This window comes from Palaemon carinicauda, chromosome 6, assembly GCF_036898095.1.
Source record: "Palaemon carinicauda isolate YSFRI2023 chromosome 6, ASM3689809v2, whole genome shotgun sequence".
Taxonomy (NCBI): domain Eukaryota; kingdom Metazoa; phylum Arthropoda; class Malacostraca; order Decapoda; family Palaemonidae; genus Palaemon; species Palaemon carinicauda.
Window position 1 is genome coordinate 8,317,510 of NC_090730.1, and position 23,870 is coordinate 8,341,379.

The 23,870-nt window shown below is 40.2% G+C and overlaps 1 protein-coding gene across 2 annotated transcripts; it reads left to right on the top strand.

Moving 5' to 3' along the window:
- The first annotated feature begins 1,030 nt into the window (after positions 1-1,030).
- Positions 1,031-23,534, top strand: LOC137642416 (solute carrier family 25 member 3-like). 2 transcript variants are annotated; one of them, XM_068374967.1, is made up of 7 exons: positions 1,031-1,146; positions 8,543-8,674; positions 17,521-17,684; positions 18,235-18,471; positions 20,977-21,223; positions 21,448-21,567; positions 22,943-23,534. In XM_068374967.1, the coding sequence occupies exons 2-7, from the start codon at positions 8,551-8,553 to the stop codon at positions 23,104-23,106; spliced, it is 1,056 nt and encodes a 351-aa protein (XP_068231068.1). In that variant the 5' UTR covers positions 1,031-1,146; positions 8,543-8,550; the 3' UTR covers positions 23,107-23,534. The 2 variants fall into 2 exon arrangements, with proteins under 2 accessions (XP_068231068.1, XP_068231069.1); XM_068374968.1 differs by lacking the exon at positions 1,031-1,146 and adding an exon at positions 1,222-1,384.
- Positions 23,535-23,870: the final 336 nt, after the last annotated feature.

Consider the following 23,870-nt stretch of genomic DNA (forward strand, 5'->3'; position numbering starts at 1 on the left):
TGCAAACTTATTATGCGGAGTGAGGAGTATAGGAATGAGGGACCTACTAAAATATTTCTGTTGGAGAAAAGAAGAACTGCTAAATTCTGCCCAGTGTTAACTTAATTGTATTTTAAAAGAGAGATTAGGAATACTTATATAAGATCTGCTTACTTAAAAAAAATGTAGTCACTAAATTCATCACACTTGAAAAAAAGACAAATTCCAAGTTAGTATTTGATTATTTAAGAAATGGCATTACTCCTGTTCAGTTTATAAGAGTATAAAAGTGAATGTCTATATATATATATATATATATATATATATATATATATATATATATATATATATATATATATATATATATATATACATATATATATATATATATATATATATATATATATATATATATATATATATATATATATGGTACCTATAGATTTAATAGTGCGAAAAAGAATGTTTGATTTCTCTAAACTATTTTAAAAGGCTAAAAAATCGGCTACATGATCAGTCTGACCTAGTTTGACCTATGCCTTCATCGATGCTATTAGTTCTGAATAAACAAATCTCAAAGTTGTATTTCTATCACTCTTCTGGGTTTTATGAGAAAAATACATTTACATATTTACAAGAGTGGTATTTGAAATCGACAAAATGAATTTACTAGGCGTGTCTTGAAAAAATTACCACATAAAAATATTCATTTAGGGGAATCTATTTGATGTTTCTTGCAATTGTCACAATTAATATAAAAATGCGAAGGACTTTGGTAAACTATTAAAACCACTACGTTCTGTTCTGATTTCGTTATCTAGCCAACTTCAAGATAAAACTAATCAAATCAATTAGACATGCAGACATCAGCTGATTCCTTTCTTTTGGGCATATCAATTACGTAACACTTGCAAAGGAATTAAAGGTATATGCTGTGTTATTTTATTTTCTCTTTTTAATAAATTATGCGGCATACAAAATTTAAAAAAAACTTGAAATAAACTTTAAAAATTCTATATTTTAATTAAAACAGTAAGAATTATTATTTTTTAACAAGTTGTGTTATCATACAGTATAGTTTTTAATTTGATAAGCACTGGGTGACGGGCCAACAGAAGCAGTACCAGCCGCATTTGCCCTCTATTTCTCAGGCAGCGCCATCTTAAGGTGAGATACTACCGTCCCTTTGAAAATTCCCTTGGTTAACACGCAAAGAAGTCTTTGAAAGTTACGTTTGTGAATTCCAGTCACTGTGAGGGATATTGTACATGTGAAGTAATAAAAGCAAGTGAGAAAAACTCGGAGAAATTATCTTCGAGTAGAAACTGAAGCCGGTGTTGCAGTACTCGGGTCGACCGGAGCTCCGGTTAATTGCATACCATAACTGGGTCGAGTTATTATTGCCGTGAGTATGTGAATTAGATCAATATAATGGTCCCCGCTTGACAGTAGAAGTCTTCAAGAGTTATATAGGAGAATTAACTCCTAAATTATAGCTTGAGGTAGGCTCGTTTTATCCTTCGTTCGGGACCAGACTGAATCTACTAGAGATGACATCTATACGGTGAATATCCTGTACGTAATTACTGTGAATATCCTGTATCCAGCACTTTAATATCGCACAGTATGTCTTAGCATCACCAATTATGTCTAAAATATTAGGATCTAATTGTATATTCATTTCTGACTGATGAAGGATACTTTCAATACCGGTTGGAGATGGGGGGGGGGGGAGACTCGATACCGGTAGAAAAAAATCTATTTCTATATATCAGAAATTAACATAAACTACTGTATATTTTTTCAATATTTGCCTACAGTACTCCTTGGTAGGATGTTCAATCTGTTATCTCTGCATGTATGCCCTTTGTAATAGCTTACCCCCTAATAGAGTACATGGCTTTTTATTTTATTTTATTTTTTGTTTTGCATGGTTCTAATTTGCTCTTGATTGTGATGGGTAGATATATATTATATATTTCTGACCATGAAATGAGGGCAAACTAGTTAAATTATAGCACAGTGCAAAAAGTGGTTTGTGGAAAATGTATTTTGTGGTTTCGAATGATGTAGCCTTTGTATATTGGGGGCCAGATCCTCCTGTGTGCATAAAAAATTGACACCAACTAACCTTAACCTTTCCCTTTAACCTAACCTACAAGCTGTGTCCTTACAGACTTACCTAAGGGGCTCTAATGCCCCCCCCCCCCCCCCCCCCACGACCACCCTTACACTGCTCTGTTCTTAGTCAGTCGTCATACGTAAGCCCCTGAGTGTTTTTTGATGTCGAGGAAATCCATAGGTTTCGAGCTGTTGGGTCGACTACCATAACTGAAAAGCTATGACTTTGCATGAGCTATCATCATTAATTACGTTTGAAACACCACAAAATATTCCAGTCTAATTGTTGCCTGATATTTGGGTCGAATGTAGTTTGTTGGGACAGGCGATATCTTTCTTAATACTGTACTTGTCAAATCGTTTTTCTTTATGGGGAATGTTCTTTATTATGATCCGATATATCATACCCATTTCCATGTGTATGTTCGATAGCGGCCACCTGTATGTATGATTACGGCTAACTATGAATACGGCAGTGTAAAGGGAGTCGCAAAGGGCCATTAGCCCCTCCGTTAGGTAAGTAGGTAAGGACACGGCTTGTAGGTTAGGTTATGGGGGGGGGGGTTAGGTTAGTCGGTGTTCATTTTTTATGCACTGGAGGAACTGTCCGCTGACATACAAATCCTCTCCTATTTCTACCCTAACCTTTCATTATTAAGATTATAAATAAAATGAGAGCTGTAATTGTATGCTTCAATACAAACATTGGCCCCTTTATTCTGACTAAGTAGTAACTCACGACAAAAGCACTACCTACAGTCTTTTTCCGAATTGCTGGGTGGAAGGAGGATTTAGTGGCTTGTGCTTAGATGACAGAAGCGATAGAACGGTAATTTTTTTTTTTTCTTATGAAATTTGTAACTTCATTAATAGAGGTTTAAGTCTATTTGCTAAGATTTATTCAATTATTTGAGTTCCAATGTTCTAACTGATGCACTGTCCTATTATAAAACCAGCAAACCATCCATTCATGAGCTTTCTGACACTCCTTATAAAGATAATTGTAGGGGATTTCAGCGGGAAACTAGGGTTTGGGATGGGGGAACACAAAAAACGAGTGAATTACAATAACAAATGCATGATAAGCACAAGATAACCATGGGAGAAATATATGTTTTAATGATCATGTGTTGTGGCTAACGGTACTTGGATATGCTGCACACGCCAATCATGTGGGTTATTATTTTGGGGTTATTTTTTACTTTCAGATGAGCAACAATAGCCATATACTGATCAGCATGTGTTTTTGTGACTACTCAATCTGGAACTGAAGCAGATTGAAATAAATTGGCTCGTGTAAAACATTTGGGAACTAATGCATATATATTTGGGAGCTCTGATTATAAAAGCTAGCTAATTATTGTCATACAAAAAACAGAAAGCTGTCAAAAGCTAATGCAAGTAATGCTTATGTATTAACTCACGATTAGTCTTGAAAGTAAACAGTGTATTGTACTGTACTTAGAATTAAATGACGTTCACGGTTTAGTCGCTCAAAAGCTAAGGTATGCAGCTTCCCTTAGTTATGTAGAGAAAACAGCCAGCACTCCATTTCTTATTGAGTTGAAGGTTTGCTAGTACTGTATTTAAAGTATTGGAAATGTAGGACTGAAAGTGAATGAGTAAAAAAAACTAGTTAATGTTCACTGAAAATGCAGACAACAAATAAGGGTTATGGATGAACCTCTTGAGATTGTTAATGAATATATATATAATTAGGACAGTAATTTTTTCCCAAGGACATGAGAACAAAGTTAAAAGAAGGATGAGCATGGCTTGGAGGGTTTTTGGTAAACAAAAGTGAGATATTAGAAGTAAAATGCCAGTTTCTCTAAAAAGAAAAGTACTGTATTCAATCTGATGGTCCTATCAGTATTAACGTAACCTACAGAAATTTGGAGCCCTATTAAAGCCCTAGAACTTATGCTAGTTACGACTCAGAGCTATGGAAAGAATAATAGTGGGATTTACACTTAGAAAGAGCAAACTAAAGTATTAGATATCTTAAGAACTTGTCGGAAAAAGAAATGGATATGGAAAGGACATACAAGGAGAATGATAGACAAAGATGGATATTTAGAATAACAGAATAGAACCCTATATATTACAAGAAAAAGCAGGGAAAGAACAGAAGACGATGGTTGACAAGCTGAGAACATTGGGTACAGTATAGCCTGGCATACAAAGTAAACAGATGCGAGTGGAAGGACGTATCTGATGCTTTTCTGTTGCAGTTGACTAGTTACGGTTGATGATGATGATATTAACCCTAACACAACCCAGGTAAATAAAACTCTTATTCAACCAATTAATGCCTTTTTAGAATCGCAGGTTCAAAAAATTATTTATTTTACATTTTCTCTGTTAGGAGTAAGTACCATTTGTAATCATCATCTGAATGACCAGTTAGAGCCTTATTCATTATCATGTGACCTTTTGGGAATCCACTACCTTGATTATTGCAGACTTCTTTCTTATAGTTCTTTCATGCTCTTGTTTTTTGTAGGATATTTGTAAAATTTCATTTTCGAACGACATCCGATCACCGGTATAATAAATATTTTTCCTACTTTATACATTTTATGAAGGAAATTTGACTTATTTGTAAAGGTAAGGGTGTCGGGTTTGTTTCATTATCATCTGAAGAGATGCGTGCCAGAACATTAGCCAGGCAAGTGCAACACTCCCCACTGTGGTGCTTAACCACAGCAGTACCGTACGGGTATCCCCCAGTAAACAGCTGGAACTCACGGTCAAGGGTTTTCATCAATCTGCTGTCGTACGAATGCTAGCAAACGTAAGAGATTATTGGAGGGTTAACTGTATTATACAAAGGTAGTAAAGCATGTGTTAGAATAGGAAATGAAGTGAGCGATTGGTTTCCGGTGAGAGTGGGGCTGAGACAGGGATGTGTGATGTCGCCGTGGTTGTTTAACTTGTATGTTGATGGAGTGGTGAGAGAGGTGAATGCTCGAGTGCTTGGACGAGGATTAAAACTGGTAGGCGAGAATGATCATGAATGGGAGGTAAATCAGTTGTTGTTTGCGGATGATACTGTACTGGTAGCAGACACAGAAGAGAAGCTTGACCGACTAGTGACAGAATTTGGAAGGGTGTGTGAGAGAAGGAAGTTGAGAGTTAATGTGGGTAAGAGTAAGGTTATGAGATGTACGAGAAGGGAAGGTGGTGCAAGGTTGAATGTCATGTTGAATGGAGAGTTACTTGAGGAGGTGGATCAGTTTAAGTACTTGGGGTCTGTTGTTGCAGCAAATGGTGGAGTGGAAGCAGATGTACGTCAGAGAGTGAATGAAGGTTGCAAAGTGTTGGGGGTAGTTAAGGGAGTAGTAAAAAATAGAGGGTTGGGCATGAGTGTAAAGAGAGTTCTATATGAGAAAGTGATTGTACCAACTGTGATGTATGGATCGGAGTTGTGGGGAATGAAAGTGATGGAGAGACAGAAATTGAATGTGTTTGAGATGAAGTGTCTGAGGAGTATGGCTGGTGTATCTCGAGTAGATAGGGTTAGGAACGAAGTGGTGAGGGTGAGAACGGGTGTAAGAAATGAGTTAGCGGCTAGAGTGGATATGAATGTGTTGAGGTGGTTTGGCCATGTTGAGAGAATGGAAAATGGCTGTCTGCTAAAGAAGGTGATGAATGCAAGAGTTGATGGGAGAAGTACAAGAGGAAGGCCAAGGTTTGGGTGGATGGATGGTGTGAAGAAAGCTCTGGGTGATAGGAGGATAGATGTGGGAGAGGCAAGAGAGCGTGCTAGAAATAGGAATGAATGGCGAGCGATTGTGACGCAGTTCCGGTAGGCCCTGCTGCTTCCTCCGGTGCCTTAGATGACTGCGGAGGTAGCAGCAGTAGGGGACTCAGCAGTATGAAGCTTCATCTGTGGTGAAAATGTGGGAGGTTGGGCTGTGGCACCCTAGCAGTACCAGCTGAACTCGGCTGAGTTCCTGGTTAGGCTGGAGGAACGTAGAGAGTAGAGGTCCCCTTTTTTTTTGTTTCTTGTTGTTGTCGGCTACCCCCCAAAATTGGGGGAAGTGCCTTGGTATATGTATGTAACTGTATTATACAGTACTGTACTTAGAGCTTGATGTAATACGGGTGGAGAGTTACTCATAGCCTGATAAAGAACACTGTATTACTCCAGAAACATTTATAAAAGTCTATGCACTTTGGTTAGATTCATTATCTTTACTGGATACAGAATCAAAATTTTAAATGTACGATGAGTATCCACCACTCTGCTTTTCTAGTGTGCCAGTGTTGAGAACTTTCTTTTTACTACATTGTATATACAGTGGGCAGTGTCATATATGCAGAAAATATTATGGGCGGATGTAAATCACCAAGTAACCAAACCTGGAGAAGTGCTATTGGCTAGTCAAAAAGGGAAGAGAGATTGATGTTTCAGAATTGTTTATCCACAATTCATTGAAGTCTGAGTTCTTGCTGGTGTTCTTGCCTAGGATGCGTGAAAAATTGGGAGCTTGTATTTGTGACTGGTAGGATTAAGGTAGTATAAGGGCTTACAAAAATCCAAATGGCTAAGAATTGACACAGGAGAATGTAGTATTGTATGTTAACAGTAAATTTTTAATGGATTTTAGTATGTCTTTCATTTACTAACGTTAGTATAGACTGTTTTCCTGGTCCTATCTCACTGGAAAACCCTTTGCCCTACAGGACCAACATCGTTTTGTTGTATCCTTTCTTAGGTAATTGGGATATCGCACAACATACATACAGCATGCATCTCTAAGATTTTTTTTTTTTACATAATCCTTACCAAAATTTTAAGCAGTTAAGAATAAGAGTTTTTGTGCTCAAGTTCACAAATGACTAGCATTTTACTAAAGTGAGGCAAGAACGTCTAAGGTTGCAGTTGGTGTGTTGTTGGAGTCTACTATCCTTGGAGTGATTGGTTGGAGCAAACTTTTGTTGCTGTGACTAATAACAGCAAGTGGAGATAGTCTATTTCTACTGCTGGGTTTGAGGTTCTTATTGTTATTTAAAGCTTTTTACAAAGAATTATCCATAATACAGCTTAGAGTTTTCTGAGGAAAGGGTTCCCTTAAAAGTCAAGATAAAGCCAGCTGCATGGTTTCTTGTTCTCTGGAACCTATAGAGAGAGATTTAGTTGGTACAATACTGCCAGTGACTTTATATGTATGTAGAGCTTTATATTGCCAATGAGATTACTCTACTGAACAGTACTTCATGATTCTATAGAAGTTGTATGGATTCCATGCCGTCTCTGAACAACTAGAACTGTTAGAGACATTGTAAGTATTGTCTGGTACTTAAATATTTGCTAAATTCAATAAAGAATTGAATGTCAGAATAGCAAGTTGTTTGTTTGTTTAAGCAGGGACTTGACAAAATATGAAGCATTGGCTGTTTTGATTATAAAATTGAAATTAACTCAGTCCTTGTAAAGTTTAAATTAAATGTTTGAGTAATAAATGTACCGACATCCGTGTTTAAAGTTGTATTACGGACATGGGTAATCGATGAGCTAGATGAAGTTACAAGTAGTTTCAATAGGAAAGTAGAACTTTGAGAAGTTTAATGGTACAGTTTATCTAAAATTAAAAGTATTGAGTAAAAGGCAATAGCAACATTCATTGTGACAAATTCTCATAAAATGCTGCCATTCAGATAATGTATTGTACAGTATTCTTCTAGGAGTTACTTTGAAAGGTACAGTGTACAGACCATTAAAGGTGCATTACCATATAAGGGACATGATCAACCATTGAAATAAGATGCTTGTAGACCATAAACTTATTTTAGTCCTTATGCTTGTGAGAGATATAAGGTTGGAAGGGATTTTGATATGTTACTGTTTGAAAATGTATATAATTGCTGTAAGATAAGCAAGTCTGTATTTTATATATACAGTATACACTATTGTAAGAAAGACTGGGGAATTCTCAAGTTACTTATGAAAGCAAAGACAGTTCAAAGATTTTGTTTTTTGGGGTACGAAATTATTAGAATTTGAGGATCATTCACTTTTTTGACGACTGCAGTTTGTGAAAAGTCAAGTCATCTATGCACTGCATGATGGGTATGATTACTGTAGTTACCTGAATGTGTGTTATACTTAGTACTGTTTAGATGAATTATATACTGTAAATATATCACGCATTTTCCCTTTTATTAATTTATTTTGCTGCTAAAGTTATACAGTATACACACCGGATTGAAAGCATAACCAGTCATTTGGCAGCTGTATTATTGGCTGTTGATCTCATACCAGTTGGCAAGCGGTTTAGTCAACACTTTTTTTTTTTTTTGCAAATATCAGAGCACTAGGTCATAAGATTTTAGATGTCTATACTGTACTATTATTAGATTAATTTGGTTTGCTTCATATAATTTTATTTGTTTATGGACTATCTAAGTGATTATCTTAATTTTCTTTTTTCAGACATCAAAATGTTCAGCAGCCTATGGGAAACCGCTAAAAATTCTCCCTTCAGCCGGCCATTTGAAGCCCAGTGTGATGCTCCCAATAAAGAGCTCGTGAGCGGCAGAACAATTGCTGCTGCGTCGGCTGAAGGTTGGTAAAGTCTTTAATCAAGATCCCTTTCTGATTTACGATTTCTTTATTCAATCTGTATTCTTGTTAAAGCTGGTGCTTGGATGCAATCTCTCTTTTTTAAGCTATTGCATTTGGTATCTCTATGGCTCATAAAAGTGTTCCATGGTCGTTTACAAATGCTAGAAGAATATTTCAGACGTCTAGCATCGTTGGAAGTCACTGTAATTCACCTGATTTCCGGGAATTTGTCTGAGACAAGCTTGTATATACTGTACCTAATGATAGATGGGAGTTAGAGGAGAGAACTAGATGTTAGAATGGATGTCCTGAAGTATGTAGATCAGAAAAGGTTTATTCTATGATGGGACTCCATAATGATGAGTTCTGTCCTTTATTGGGTGTAGTTTATAGTATCCTCTTGAATAAGATTTACATATTAGTTTTAGTCTCTAGGAAGCTAGTTTTTTATTTTTGTATTTTATTTAGTTGAATAAATTTATTCTTTCAAAAACTGAATTATTGAATTGCACATAACGTACCGCATTAAAAAAACTTTACTGTCTACTGTATTATTTAAAACCCTGGAGAAGCAAAAATTGAAAGTGTACTGTTTGGTGAGGTTTTCAGACTACATAACTAGTAAATGTTACCCCATTATTAGTGTTAAATAGAATATTCCAAACTATATTGTACTTTACATTAATTTCTTTGATTTAAAAGGCCTAGTTATAAATTTAAAGGATGTTCATGAAGTCTTATGAAATTTATTGAAGATTTATAATTCTTAAAGGTAAATTAAAACCTTGTTGTGATTTGATTTAAAGGCATGCAGTATAGCACTAAGAGTTCATCACTACAGGTATATGATTTTATGCCACTCAGTTCATTTAAAGTTTATTGTACAATACTTTGTCATAATTTATTACTAGTTTTTTTTTATAAAAATGTAATCCCAGTAACATGTGGATGATTAATATGAAATATGTATCTTAAGATTAAGATATGAGTTTAGTGTTTTATACAAATAAAACCAGATTGTTCCTACGCGACATACAAACCTTAGTCCATTAATTAGAGAGATTTTTTTCAATATTAAACTTACCCGATAATCATGTAGCTGTCAACTCCGTTGCCCGACAGAATTCTATGGAGGGATACGCCAGCTATCACAATACTAGAAGGGGGTGTACTTACCAGCGCCACCTGTGGCCAGGTACTCAATCATTTGTTGTTGACACCTCCTCAATTATTCCTCTGTCGTGCTTCCGGCTAGACGTTCTGGGATACGCTTATGGTCTTCGAGTTTATTCATGGATATTTGGTGAAGTATTCTCTTAGATTAACGGCTGTCGCTTTACTGGAATCCTTTTTATATTAGCTAGATAGCTTTTATATAATACTGATTAACGGTTAATGAATTTTTGCTTGTTTTTGGATCACCCTTTGGCTAACTCTTTGAAACAAGATGTCTGACGTTTCGCAAGCCCCCTCCCATAGACGATGTAGGTCTTGCAATAGGCGTATTCCGAAGGCCTCGGTAGATCCTCACACCGCTTGTTCTGACTGTAGGGACAGGCCCTGTCTATTAGAAAATCGATGTGAGGAGTGCACCGGACTTTCGGAATTGGAATTTGTCCGTCTTTTAAAATATTCATCTAAGTTAGAGAGAGGTAGAGTTAGGAGAAGTTCTTCTCACTCTTCTATGTTTTCCTCACCTCATGATCCCCTACCTTTTCCTACCCCTGTAGTGGCTACTCCTGAACCTACTGTGTGCCCTCCGCCTGATATGTCAATTGTTTTGCGTGCTATTCAGGCTTTAGGAGATAAAGTAGAATCAGTGGTAAGTGACCATAAGTCTCTGATGGCCGAGGTTAAAGAACTGAAGGTCAAGAGTGCAGTGGGTGGAAATAGTGCCAGTGCTGTGACGAGTGCTAGTGTCGGTGCAGTGCCAAGTGCTAGTGGTGCCAGTGTGGTGCGTGAGGATTTTTCTGTGCGAGCCAGTCGTCCTCCCAGTCCGGGACCTCTTGCAAGCTCCCATGCCCAGGGGAGAAGCAATGTCGAAGGGCTTAAGGGTTCGACAGGCCTTGTTAGGCGCACAGAATTATCCTCGGTGGTTGCGGGCGTGTCTTCCTTAGACCGTCACTCCCACCTGCAGACGATTGAGCCCGTCTTCTCGTCCGCTGATCAACTAGCAGGGAAGAAACGTTGGTCTCAGGTCTCGAGACCGCTTAAACGTAGAGTTCAGTCCGCGAGTGCTCAGCCAGGTTGCAGTCATTGGCTCAGCTCTGACTCGCCTCAGTCATCGGTCGACTGTACTCCGCCCAAGAGGAGTAAGGTTCTGCCAAAACAGAGTCCGACTGTGACTTTACCTCAGTCTGTTATCGTTTCTGCCGACCCCAAGTGGACCCTGCTTCAGTCCATGCAAGCTCAGCTTTCGGACTTGATGCGTGAGTGTCGGGCTGAGAGTGTTGCACTTCCTCCTCCGCCTACACTCCCTCCACCTGTACTCGCTCCGCCTGTGCTCGCCCAGCCTGCACCTGCTCCGCCTGGTCGCAGCACCATCTGCCAGGCGTACGATGTTGAGCCACTTCCGGAGTTCGCTGTTCCCAGTGTTGTTCAGCCTCAGCCTTCTTTAAGGCAACCCTTGCTTTGGGATCAGGAGAGTTATGCCACTCTTCCTCCGCCTCCCCTTGCTGCTCCACCAGTGGTGCAACTCTCGGTTGGGGTACAACAATCTCTCCCCTCCGTGAGTCTGTCTGCTCAACCATCGCTGCAGCGAGCTCAACCCTCCTCTAGGCAAGCTCCTCTACACCCTGGACTTGCGCCTCAGGAGCCTCAGCTTGCGAGAACTTTACCTTGTTCTGCGCAGCCTCAACCTCTTCATGCTCCACTCATCTCACAGGAACAGGAACGGACTACTCCGCCTCCGTCCTCCGCTCAGCTTGTGCAATCCTTGGGTTCAACTCTTGCTAGGAGTCAACCTCCTTCACCCATGCGCCTGCCTTCTGCTTCGTCTGTTGTTCAGACTTTGCAGTCTGAGCCTCAGGTTTTCCCTCAGGAAGAGGAAACCGCTGTTATTGTTCCTACCCGTTCTGACTCTGCGGTTCAGCATTCGGGTCCGATCGCTTCGCTACCCTCTGCTGATGAGGTGTCGGATGATGATGAGGCACACCTTGATCCCTCATCAGACGTGGAAGAGTCTAAGCTTTCTCCATTGTCGATTGATTTTCGCAAGGTCTTGGCTCTACTCAGGGAGATTTACCCAGACCACTTCGTCTCTGCTATTCCCCGCTCTCCTCCATCTGAGTTTTCGCTGGGCGTACAACAAGCTAAGTCCAACTATACTAAGCTTGTCCTAGCTAGATCCTCCAAGAGGGCTTTAAGGATCTTAGGGGAGTGGCTTCAGTCTAAACAACACCTTGGCAAGACTTCCTTCATGTTCCCTCCAACGAAGCTCGCTTCGAAAGGTTGCGTTTGGTATGCCACAGGGGAAGCACCAGGCTTGGGAGTACCTGCCTCTGCCCAGGCTGACTTCTCAAGTCTGGTGGACTCGCCTCGGAGGACTGCGATGAGACGCTCGAAGGTTTGTTGGACCTTCTCAGACCTGGATCATCTTCTGAAAGGCTTGTTCAGAGCTTTCGAAATGTTCAACTTTCTCGACTGGTGCCTGGGAGCCCTCAGCAAGAAAACCTCTCCTGCGGACAAAGATTCTGCCATGCTAATTATGTCCTGCATGGATAAGGCCATCAGAGATGGATCGGGTGAGCTAGCGTCGTTATTTGTATCAGGGGTGTTGAAGAAAAGGGAGCAACTGTGTACCTTCCTCTCCGCCAGCATTACACCGTGCCAACGGTCACAACTCCTTTTTGCTCCCCTCTCAAAGTTCCTCTTTCCTGAGGAGCTAGTTAAGGACTTGTCGGCTGCCCTGATACAGAAGGACACGCACGATCTTGTAGCCTCATCGGCTCGTAAGTCTAAGGTTACCACCTCTGTCCCCAAGACTTATCGCTCCCCAGTGGCTGATACCCCGGCTACGAGGTTCATACCGCCCTTTCGTGGTAGAGCCCCCAGCCGAGGAAGCTCCCGTCCAGACTCTCACAGGAGCAGGTCTAGGAAAGGACCCAGGACATCTAAGGGAAAGAACTGACTCTCAGATTCTCCAGACAACAGTAGGAGCCAGACTCAAGATCTTCTGGCAAGCCTGGGAGAAGAGAGGTGCAGACGCACAGTCTGTCAGTTGGCTGAGGTACGGTTACAGGATTCCATTCTGCCTCAAACCGCCTCTGACCACATCGCCCATCAACCTCTCTCCCAACTACAAAGAAGAGGACAAGAGGATAGCATTGCAACAGGAGGTGTCGCTACTTGTGCAGAAGAAGGCAGTGGTTATAGTCCGGGACCATCAATCCCCGGGCTTCTACAACCGTCTCTTTCTTGTGGCCAAGAAGACAGGAGGTTGGAGACCGGTGCTGGACGTCAGCTCTCTCAACGAGTATGTCACCAAGCAGACGTTCACAATGGAGACGACCAAGTCGGTCTTAGCAGCGGTCAGACAGGAGGACTGGATGGTCTCGTTGGACTTGAAAGATGCATACTTTCACGTTCCCATTCATCCAGACTCCCAACCTTTCCTGAGATTCGTTTTCGGAAAGGTTGTCTATCAGTTCCAAGCCCTGTGTTTTGGCCTAAGCACAGCTCCTATGGTCTTTACTCATCTGATGAGGAATGTAGCGAAATTCCTTCACTTATCGAACATCAGAGCCTCCCTCTACCTAGACGACTGGCTGTTGAGAGCCTCCACGAGTCGTCGTTGTCTGGAGAACCTCTCTTGGACTTTAGATCTAATCAGAGACCTAGGTCTATTAGTCAATATAGAGAAATCTCAACTCATTCCCTCCCAATCCATTGTGTACCTGGGAATGGAGATTCAGAGTCGGGATTTTCGGGCTTTTCCATCGGCCCCCAGGATAAACCAAGCCCTAGAGTGCATCATGAGCATGCTGAAGAGGAGCAATTGCTCAGTGAGACAGTGGATGAGTCTCACAGGGACCCTCTCATCACTGGCCCTGTTTGTCGAGCTAGGGAAACTCCACCTCCGCCCTCTTCAATTCCATCTGGCAGCTCATTGGGACAAGGGCTCGACTCTAGAAGCAGTCTCTATCCCTATCAACCAAGAGATGAAGACCACTCTCCTGTGGTGGAAGCACAATCTCCTTCTCAAGGAGGGTCTATCATTGGCCATCCAGACCCCCCATCTTCATCTCTTCTCGGATGCATCGGACTCGGGCTGGGGTGCGACCTTGGACGGACGGGAATGCTCAGGAGTATGGAACAAGGAACAAGGATTACTCCACATCAACTGCAAGGAACTGTTAGCAGTTCATCTTGCCCTGTTGAACTTCAAGTCCCTCCTGCTAGGCAAAGTGGTGGAGGTGAATTCAGACAACACCACAGCCTTGGCTTACATCTCCAAGCAAGGAGGGACCCATTCGAGGAGCCTTTACGAGATCGCAAGGGACCTCCTCATTTGGTCAAGAGGTCTAAACCTCACACTGGTCACGAGGTTCATCCAGGGCGATATGAATGTTTCAGCGGATCGCCTCAGCAGAAGGAATCAGGTCATTCCCACGGAATGGACCCTCCACAAGAGTGTGTGCAGCAGACTTTGGACCTTGTGGGGTCAACCTACCATAGATCTGTTTGCCACCTCCATCACCAAGAGACTTCCGCTTTATTGTTCCCCTGTTCCAGACCCTGCAGCGGTTCATGTGGATGCTTTTCTTCTGAACTGGTCCCATCTCGACCTGTACGCATTCCCTCCGTTCAAGATAATAAACAAAGTTCTGCAGAAATTCGTCTCGCACGAAGGGACACGGCTGACGCTGGTTGCTCCCCTTTGGCCTGCAAGAGAATGGTACACAGAGGTACTTCAATGGCTAGTCGACTTCCCCAGGACTCTACCTCTAAGAGTGGACCTTCTACGTCAACCACACGTAGACAGGTTGCACCCAAACCTCCACGCTCTTCGACTGACTGCCTTCAGACTGTCGAAAGATTCGCTAGAGCTAGAGGCTTTTCGAAGGAGGCAGCCAGTGCGATTGCCAGAGCTAGAAGAATTTCCACTCGTAGAGTCTACCAGTCTAAGTGGGAGGTCTTCCGAAGCTGGTGTAGAGCCAATTCAATATCCTCTACCAATACCTCTGTGATCCAAATAGCTGACTTCCTTCTTCATCTTAGGAATGAGAGATCCCTTTCAACACCTACGATTAAAGGATATAGGAGCATGTTGGCATCAGTTCTCCGCCACAGGGGTTTGGACCTGTCTTCCAACAAGGACCTTCAAGACATTCTCAAGTCTTTTGAGACGTCTAAAGAACGTCGTCTTTCCACTCCAGGCTGGAATCTAGACGTAGTCTTAAGGTTCCTTATGACATCTAGGTTCGAACCTCTCCAGTCAGCTTCCTTCAAGGATCTTACCCTCAAGACTGCTTTTCTCGTTTGCCTTGCAACAGCTAAGAGAGTCAGTGAGGTTCATGCCTTCAGCAAGAACATTGGTTTCACAACCGAATCTGCATCATGTTCTTTTCAGCTTGGATTCCTAGCAAAGAACGAGCTTCCTTCACGTCCTTGGCCTAGATCGTTCGAAATACCTAGCCTCTCCAACATGGTAGGTAACGAACTAGAGAGAGTTCTTTGCCCTGTCAGAGCTCTCAAATATTATCTGAAGAGGTCTAAACCTATTCGAGGACAGTCAGAAGCCTTATGGTGTGCCATCAAGAAACCCTCGAGACCCATGTCCAAGAATGGGCTTTCGTACTATATAAGGCTTCTGATCAGAGAAGCACATTCTCACTTAAAGGAGGAAGACCTTGCATTGCTGAAGGTAAGGACCCACGAAGTAAGAGCTGTAGCTACTTCGTTGGCCTTTAATAAAAACCGTTCTGCAGAGCATAATGGATGCAACCTATTGGAGGAGCAAGTCAGTGTTTGCATCATTTTATCTGAAAGATGTCCAGTCTCTTTACGAGAACTGCTACACCCTGGGACCATTCGTAGCAGCGAGTGCAGTAGTAGGTGAGGGCTCAGCCACTACATTCCCTTAATCCCATAACCTTTTTAACCTTTCTCTTGAATACTTTTATTGTTGTTTTTATGGTTGTTACGGTAGGCTAAGAAGCCTTCCGCATCCTTGGATTTGGCGGGTGGTCTATTCATTCTTGAGAAGCGCCTGGGTTAAAGGTTTGGTAGAGGTCCTTTAGTAGGGTTGCAACCCCTTGTACTTTGGCACCTTTGGGTTGATTCAGCCTCCAAGAGGAACGCTGCGCTCAGTAAGGAAGACGAACTTTAAATAAAAGGCAGAGTAACGGTTCTATTCGACTTCCTTACCAGGTACTTATTATTTCATTGTTATTTGAGATAACTGTTATATGAAATATGGGATACTTAGCTATCCTTTAATCATGTACACTGGTTTTCACCCACCTCCCTGGGTGTGAATCAGCTACATGATTATCGGGTAAGTTTAATATTGAAAAATGTTATTTTTATTAATAAAATAAATTTTTGAATATACTTACCCGATAATCATGATTTAATCGACCCTCCCTTTCCTCCCCAGAGAGAACCAGTGGACCGAGGAATAATTGAGGAGGTGTCAACAACAAATGATTGAGTACCTGGCCACAGGTGGCGCTGGTAAGTACACCCCCTTCTAGTATTGTGATAGCTGGCGTATCCCTCCATAGAATTCTGTCGGGCAACGGAGTTGACAGCTACATGATTATCGGGTAAGTATATTCAAAAATTTATTTTATTAATAATAATAACATATTTAGCGGGAGCTGGAGATATCGTTATAACTTGAATAACGAGCGGTAATCCATCTGATGAAGGGTGCTGGTGAGTAGCCCCACCCCCTTTCCCAGCCATAGTAGCTCCTCCTTCGATTTGGCTGAAGTTGATTAAGCTTGTACTGCCATTACCCCACCAAGCTTTTTCTTTTTCAAGTGAATGCCTAGTTGGACTTGGAGGTAAAACAATGTTTGTACTTACCAGGGAAAGGGTGGCCGGTGTAGATAGGTGATAGATTGGACCTGATGCTGGTAAGTTACATTCCAGTGCTCTATTCCTTATATGGAAAGAATATCCCTCCCATCTGCTAAACGAAGGGGAATGGAGTAATTTTTAGACTTATTATAGGTACTGGATATGATTCCAAACTGGTATTCCCTTTCAAGGAAAGGTTACTTTATTATGATAGAGTAAATTAATTAATGTAGAGGCCCTGTCAGTCTTTCAACCTTATTGACACTTAGGAGGTTACCGTAGTTACTGCTTGGCTCCCTTACAGAACTCAACCACCCAGTCCTGAGGCGTAAGGTAAAATGTGAAGCTACTCTGGCTGGGAAATGGCCTGGGGCTCCTTGCCCACAATTCATCAGCTCGATAACTGTATGTTTTCCAAGTTTTAATGACTTAGTGGCTCATGCAGAATCATCTTCTGAATTAAAGGAAGTGGATTTGTATACCTAGGAAAAATAAAAGTACTTTTAAAACTATTTTTGAGTATTGTATTTATGATGCTTAAAAATAGATAAAGAGTATAGGGAAAGGTTTTATTCTAATGTTAATATTAAGTGTTATGCTTTGATTCATGAAGGAAGAATTATTTATTTTTTAGGTTTGCAGAATTATATAAATTTCTATATGGGAAAGTATTAGTGATTAATTTTAAGTCAGTCAGTAGGAGTTCATAGAATATAATATGCCACAACTGTATTTGTTTATTGATTCAAGTTTTAAGATTACAGAATAAAAAATGAGAATTATCATGAGAACGCTTAACTTTTCCATGTGTTTTCCAGGGGACAGCTGTGAATATGGATCAACCCAATTCTACCTGATGTGTGGGTTTGGTGGACTGTTGAGTTGTGGTGTTACTCACACAGCTGTTGTACCTCTTGATTTAGTCAAGTGCAGAATCCAGGTTGACCCAGCGAAATACAAAGGAATTTTCAATGGATTCAAGGTATTTCTCACTCGGGTCCTAATTCCTTGTTCCCGAGATAGGGGTTGGACTTCCCTTTGGTATGCTAGGTATTGCAAAATGGTTTATGCAGTATACCCTCGGACGTTATCAACCCAGGCCCTCTTTTAGCCATTTACTTGACCACCATCTTGATTCCCACCCTCTTTTAACTTTAATCACCTTGTGAGCTTTTCCCCAATTGCACCTCTGCTTTAGATATCCTCCCCAACATATAGATTATCTTATTTCCAGGTCCTCTCAATTATATCGTGTACTTTGCCCCTTTTTCTTTGTATATGTTTGCAATGAATGTATATGGAGGTAATAAATCCTTATTGGGTAATATGTAGCTATTCTATTTTACTTCTAGGAGTATTCAACTAATTGATTAATAAGTTTTGCTACTGACCCTCCTTGGAGTGTTTTAGTCATTTGCATATGTTTGATATCCCATACATTACTTTCTAATTTATTATAATTTTTTCTTCCCATTTAAATATTTTTATTAGTTTTTATCGAATGATTCACTCTGGTTTAATTTCAATTTTAGGTATCCGTTGCTGAAGGTGGCGTCCGTAGTCTTGGCTTGGGCTGGGCTCCTACTGCCATTGGATACTCCATGCAAGGTGTCTGCAAATTTGGCTTTTATGAAGTGTTCAAGATATTGTATGGTAACATGATTGGAGAAGAAAATTCATATCTGTACAGAACCTCACTGTATCTAGCAGCTTCTGCCTCTGCTGAATTCTTTGCTGATATCGCTCTGTCACCAATGGAAGCTGTAAAGGTGTGTGGTTTATTTTGTGCATTGAATGTTGACATTAATTATTGGGTCATCTTATATGTTTATAATTCCTTTTTCTTCTTCTTCTCTTGTGCATATATATACTGTGCAAACCTTTCATTCTTTATAATAAGGAATGTCCTTAGCGGAACTGGAACGACCATTTAAATCTTCAATGAAGGTAGTTACCCACCTGTCAAAGGCTCTTCACTTTTGTCTTTGACCACAGTCAGTATGGATGTATTGTTGTGCTATTTAATGCTGTTTAATATTTTTCTTGCCTCTTAGTCTGAATATTTCAGGTTGATATCAGCTAGGTGTTAATATTGGAATGAAGTAGGTATGTTAGTGTGTTGGCCACTATATCAGTTTAGGGCTGAACCAGCGATAGAGCCATACTATGCACGGCCATAACTTCGCAATTATCTCCTCTGTACCATGTTATCTTGTAGTTTACTAACGCGGTTGGTTTGGTTGAGGAGTGGGAAGGCTAAGATATCTTCAGCATATGGTCTTAGTAAGCCCGGGAACCGGGAATTTTTGGAGACAGTTTAGCGCTTCTTGGTTCATTCTTACGTTTGATGAAGCTTCTGGGTTTACACCTTTGGCTTGGTTCAGGGTAATATGCTTTTGGAACAGGCAACTTGGATGTACATCGGGGAATAGTTTCAGGATTTGTGGAGTGTGATGTGATTGCCACCCTGTAATATGTGCTGGATGCTCTTTCTTAGACTGCTGATATGTGAACTAAGAAATGCAGTGATGCCAGCGCTAACAGTGTTAGGGATCCTTTGGCGTGATCCTCGCATTGCTCTCCAAGTGTCATCCATTTCCTGTCACTGGGGACTGTGGCTCCCTCCCTCTCTGAGTCTGTGACCCCAGCCCCTGTGTATGTGTTAAGGGTGCCACTAAAAGTATGTGTCATTTCCTAGTGACATCCCCCAGTGTTGTGGTTCCTGTCTGAGTGACCAGTGTGGTTTCTTCCCTTTGTGGAGAGAGATTTTGTTGGAGATGGTTGCCCAGATTATTATTTTGTAGCGACTTCTTTGCTTGCAGAACCTGTAAAGAAAATTGGTAAGCAATGGTAGTGATTTGTTCCTCATCCTTCCTTTTTAACTCTCCTCTTTCTCCTAATCATCATCTTTCTCCTCCAATTCTGACTGCCACTTCTTCTTCACTTGGAAATTTCCAACCCTTAACCCCCAGGGGGTTATTTTTTTCCCAGCACATTTTGCAGTATATTTTTCAAAATTGCTCTAAAAGCCTTAATTGTTGTCATAGAGAGGTCAGGTTGGTCTCATTCTCTTGGAAAATGCCTGAATTTTCTCAAAAAATTATCAAAAATATGAAAAAAAAAAATTATAGCATTTTTTTGCAAGGATGTACCGGTACGTCCATGGGGGTAAAGGGGTGGCTTTTGTGAAATGTACCAGTACGTCCTTTGGGGGTAAAAGGGTTAAGAAATCTTAGTAGTAGTCCAGGAAAGTCGGTCACAGTCGCTGAATAAGTCACTTCACGGCACCACCTCGCCTTTTAGGGCTTATAGGATGGATGGTACCCTGGTAGTTGCCATGCACAGGTTTCGACTAGTGTCCTAGAAATCTGCTGCTCTGCTTTGACTGGTTACTCCACTCACTGCAGCCTCTGTGTGTGTTGAATAACTTGGCTAATTAATCACTTGGTTCAACTGGGCTTTGTTCCAACGTGGCTTGCTTCGCTCGCAAATAAAGATCACCTTTACTCCTCTGTCCTGGCAAGTGGTACAGGTTATGCTATACATATTCAGACTAGGCAAGTAATCCTGTATTCACTCTTCTCTTTAATTAGTTTCTTGTGCCAAGGCTGTACGGAAAGTGGTATTCTGGCAATCATTGTGCTCAATGGTGTCTGACTGGTAGGAGCAGCGGCAGATTAAAATTTAAGAACAAAACTCATTACTGCTTCGTAGTTCGTCACTTTGACCCCCCTGCGACTGATGCACGGAACTTGGTCTGGAGCCATGACCCCATGTTTCCCTGTGGGACAAAGTACATGGCTTTGTTTCTCTGTGGGACATAGTGCATGGCCTGTTAATCTGCAAGACAAATATACTGGCCTGTGTCTGTCCTTTTTTGGCTTAAACTGGAAGAGCTTGAGCGTGCTCCTTCACCTTTCCTTCCTGAACTGTGCATTCTGCTCCCTTCTCTGAATTGGGTACACCTGTTGCTAACTATTTCAACGGCTGTTTCAGTTCCTCTGAAGACATTCACCATTTTACAGGAATGGTTTGCAAGAAAAAAAATTTTATTTAATGGTTTGCGAGAAAAATTTTTTCAAAATTTTATTTTTTCCTCAAAATATCTACAAGGGAGGGCATTTATAAAATGCTTTGCATGTACTTTTAAAATTAAATGTAGGACATTAGTCATATGCAATTATCATAATAGCTAATGTAGTTTATTTCATAATTGCAGATAGTGTTTTGTCAGTCATGATTAATAAATTAACCAAAGGATTTGATATTTTTAGGTTCGTATCCAGACAATGCCTGGTTTCCCATCCACTTTGAGAGTTGGTGCTCCCCTTATTTATAGTCAAGAAGGACTCTGGGGCTTCTACAAGGGTGTAGTACCTCTCTGGTGCAGACAGATTCCTTACACAATGATGAAGTTTGCCTGCTTTGAGCGCACCGTGGAGGCCATCTATCAATATATCGTTCCCAAGCCCCGTGACCAGTGTTCAAAATCTGAACAACTTGTGGTCACATTTGCTGCAGGTATTTACATTTCATTGTAAATTATGATAAATTGAAATATAGTTTCACATTTTTAAGAAAAGTTTTAAATTTGGTTATTTTTGAGTAAAGCAAATGAGGATTTAAGCTGAATCAGAATACTGTAGTTCATTTTACCTAATAGTAAAACAAAAACAGTTCTACTATTTTTTTACTTTTGTAATTTTATTACTGTACTTTGATTTTAATTCATATTTCTTTTTAAGGTTACATTGCTGGTGTGTTCTGTGCGATAGTGTCACATCCTGCTGATACTATTGTTTCAAAATTGAACCAGGCTAAGGGATCATCAGCTATTGAAGTTGCCAAGGGTCTTGGATTTATGGGTATGTATATGTTGAGTTTATTGGTAAAGGGCAGTTGTGTGTACAAGTGCACCACAAGAAATTGCAGAATATTTCAGTAAGATCTAAAATAAAGATTTAATGGTTATTTTCATTATAGCCAACCTAGGTTTTCACTGTTATTGAATTATGCCAAAATTCTCTCTCTCTCTCTCTCTCTCTCTCTCTCTCTCTCTCTCTCTCTCTCTCTCTCTCTCTCTCTCTCTCTCTCTCTCACACATACAATTCACTTAATTAAGAAATTAGTCTTCAGTTTCTTTACATGATATCCTCTTCAACATCATTTAGATCGTGTTAGTGCAAACCGCCAGACGACAGCCCAACCAGGCTGTGTACGAATACTTTTGTGGCGACAGATATTTTATGATTAGTGATTTTTTTTTTTTTTTTCCTTTTTTTTTTCTGAATGAGGACTAGTATATGGGGTTGCCAACACTAGATTAAATCAGACTAGTATATGGGGTTGCCAACACTAGATTAAATCATGTTATTGCCATACACTTTACCATACACCGCCCCCCCAAAAAATTGATTCTCTACCTCATGGCTCAAGGGGACTGCGCTTACATCAGTAGATGTCAGTCATGAATCAGTGAGACAGCTCATATATACGTCAATAGAAATACACCGTCAATTAATGTTTAAGGGTCTTTGCAGTATTGCTTCAGCCCCTAGCTTCAGTGGCTTTATATGTCTACTTTCTCATTGTTCCTGTTTCGTTAAGGCACTGAAAATACAGGCCCCAGTCGTGGGTAAAATATCGGAAATCAAAAATATATGAAAGTAATATGGGTCAACTATAAATTTCATATTTGAATATCCAAGCTTCAACCATCACCAGACGTTAAGTTTTAGAAATAAGTTGAAAGCAAGATTTTTCCTCAATTTTGGTATACTTCTTATTTGATTTTTTTTTATGACTACTGTAAATATTTGAGCCAAACTTATTGAATTGATTTGATACAGTTGTCTTAGAGTATGCAGAAATATTAACAATGATGCTAGGATAATGTGGAAATCGCATACTAACAGTACTTTGTTCTGCGTTATATGTGACCTTAGGACTTTTTAAATTATGAAGTCTTACATACAGAGATTTGATTGGTGTACTAGTCAACTTCTCAATTTGATGTGGAGTAAGATAACTGTGTGTTTTGTTACTTGTAAATTATGTGGTGTGCTGTAGGAATTATCATTTTCATGCTGACCGTTAATAAATTTTAGATTGCTTGATAAATTGCGGTTGCGTTTGTTAATTTGTCGTATAGATATATTTTTTAGCTTTTATATGATTTAGATATGTTAAAATAATATATAGTTGCAATTTTTTACAAAATTCTTTTGCTGTGCTTTTCAGGTATGTGGAAGGGATTGTTCCCCCGTATCATTATGATCGGTACCCTCACAGCCCTGCAGTGGTTCATCTATGATGCTGTCAAGGTCACTTTCCGTCTCCCACGTCCACCACCACCTCAGATGCCAGAATCCCTTAGATTAAAGCTTGAAGCCAAACAGGCTTAAATTTCCTTCATTCCATTATTAAGAGATTTGAAATCTACAGCACCAAAATCTTGACGATTTTGACAGGTTTAAGTAAAGCGAAAAGTGAGAGGGACCCTTTTTTAAAAGGGTCTTCTATCTCCAGACATTATCATAGTCCATAGTTATATTTTCGGGATCTGAGCCAACAACTCGAAGTAGTTGCATTATTTGAAGTTTACTGCTTGTTTTGTTTTTTAGCTACCTTCACCTCTCAGAAAAGATGATTTTATCCTTTTTAAATGTATTTAAATGATCTTGCATACTGTAGTAGCAGGAGACTTCAAATGAAAATGTTTGTCAAGCAGACATTATTTGGTTATATTTTTTCTGTAACTATTTAAGGATGGATGGCAGTGTACATAGTGAAACTATTGTATAAATTTGAAATAAACCAAAACTGACCTTGACTTTTAGTTTTAATTCTTTAATATTAAAGTAAGTTGAAATAGAAAAAAGTAATGGGTTGCTTAGAATGCAGTAGATTTTTATAGGCTTTGCTTTTGTTTTTGTAGAGGAAAGGCATTTTTTGATGCACATTCATTACAGTTCTAGGGTTTTCATTCATTACAGTTCTATGGTTTACAGAAAAATGCTGTCTGTGTCATTAACTCCTTTGGGACTGACCTGTGCCCACTTGACTCTTCCCTAGTGGGAGAAATGGTGACGATATCAATATCCCAAACTTAACTTACCACTTCATTAATTATGATATAGATGTTTATTCTACAAGGATAAAAACCTCC

Coding starts and splice junctions, on each gene's coding strand:
- LOC137642416 (XM_068374967.1), top strand. CDS start 8,551: ATGTTCAGCAGCCTATGGGAAACCGCTAAAAATTCTCCCTTCAGCCGG. Junction 8,675..17,520: donor TGCTGCTGCGTCGGCTGAAG/GTTGGTAAAGTC, acceptor TGTGTTTTCCAG/GGGACAGCTGTGAATATGGA. Junction 18,472..20,976: donor CACCAATGGAAGCTGTAAAG/GTGTGTGGTTTA, acceptor TGATATTTTTAG/GTTCGTATCCAGACAATGCC.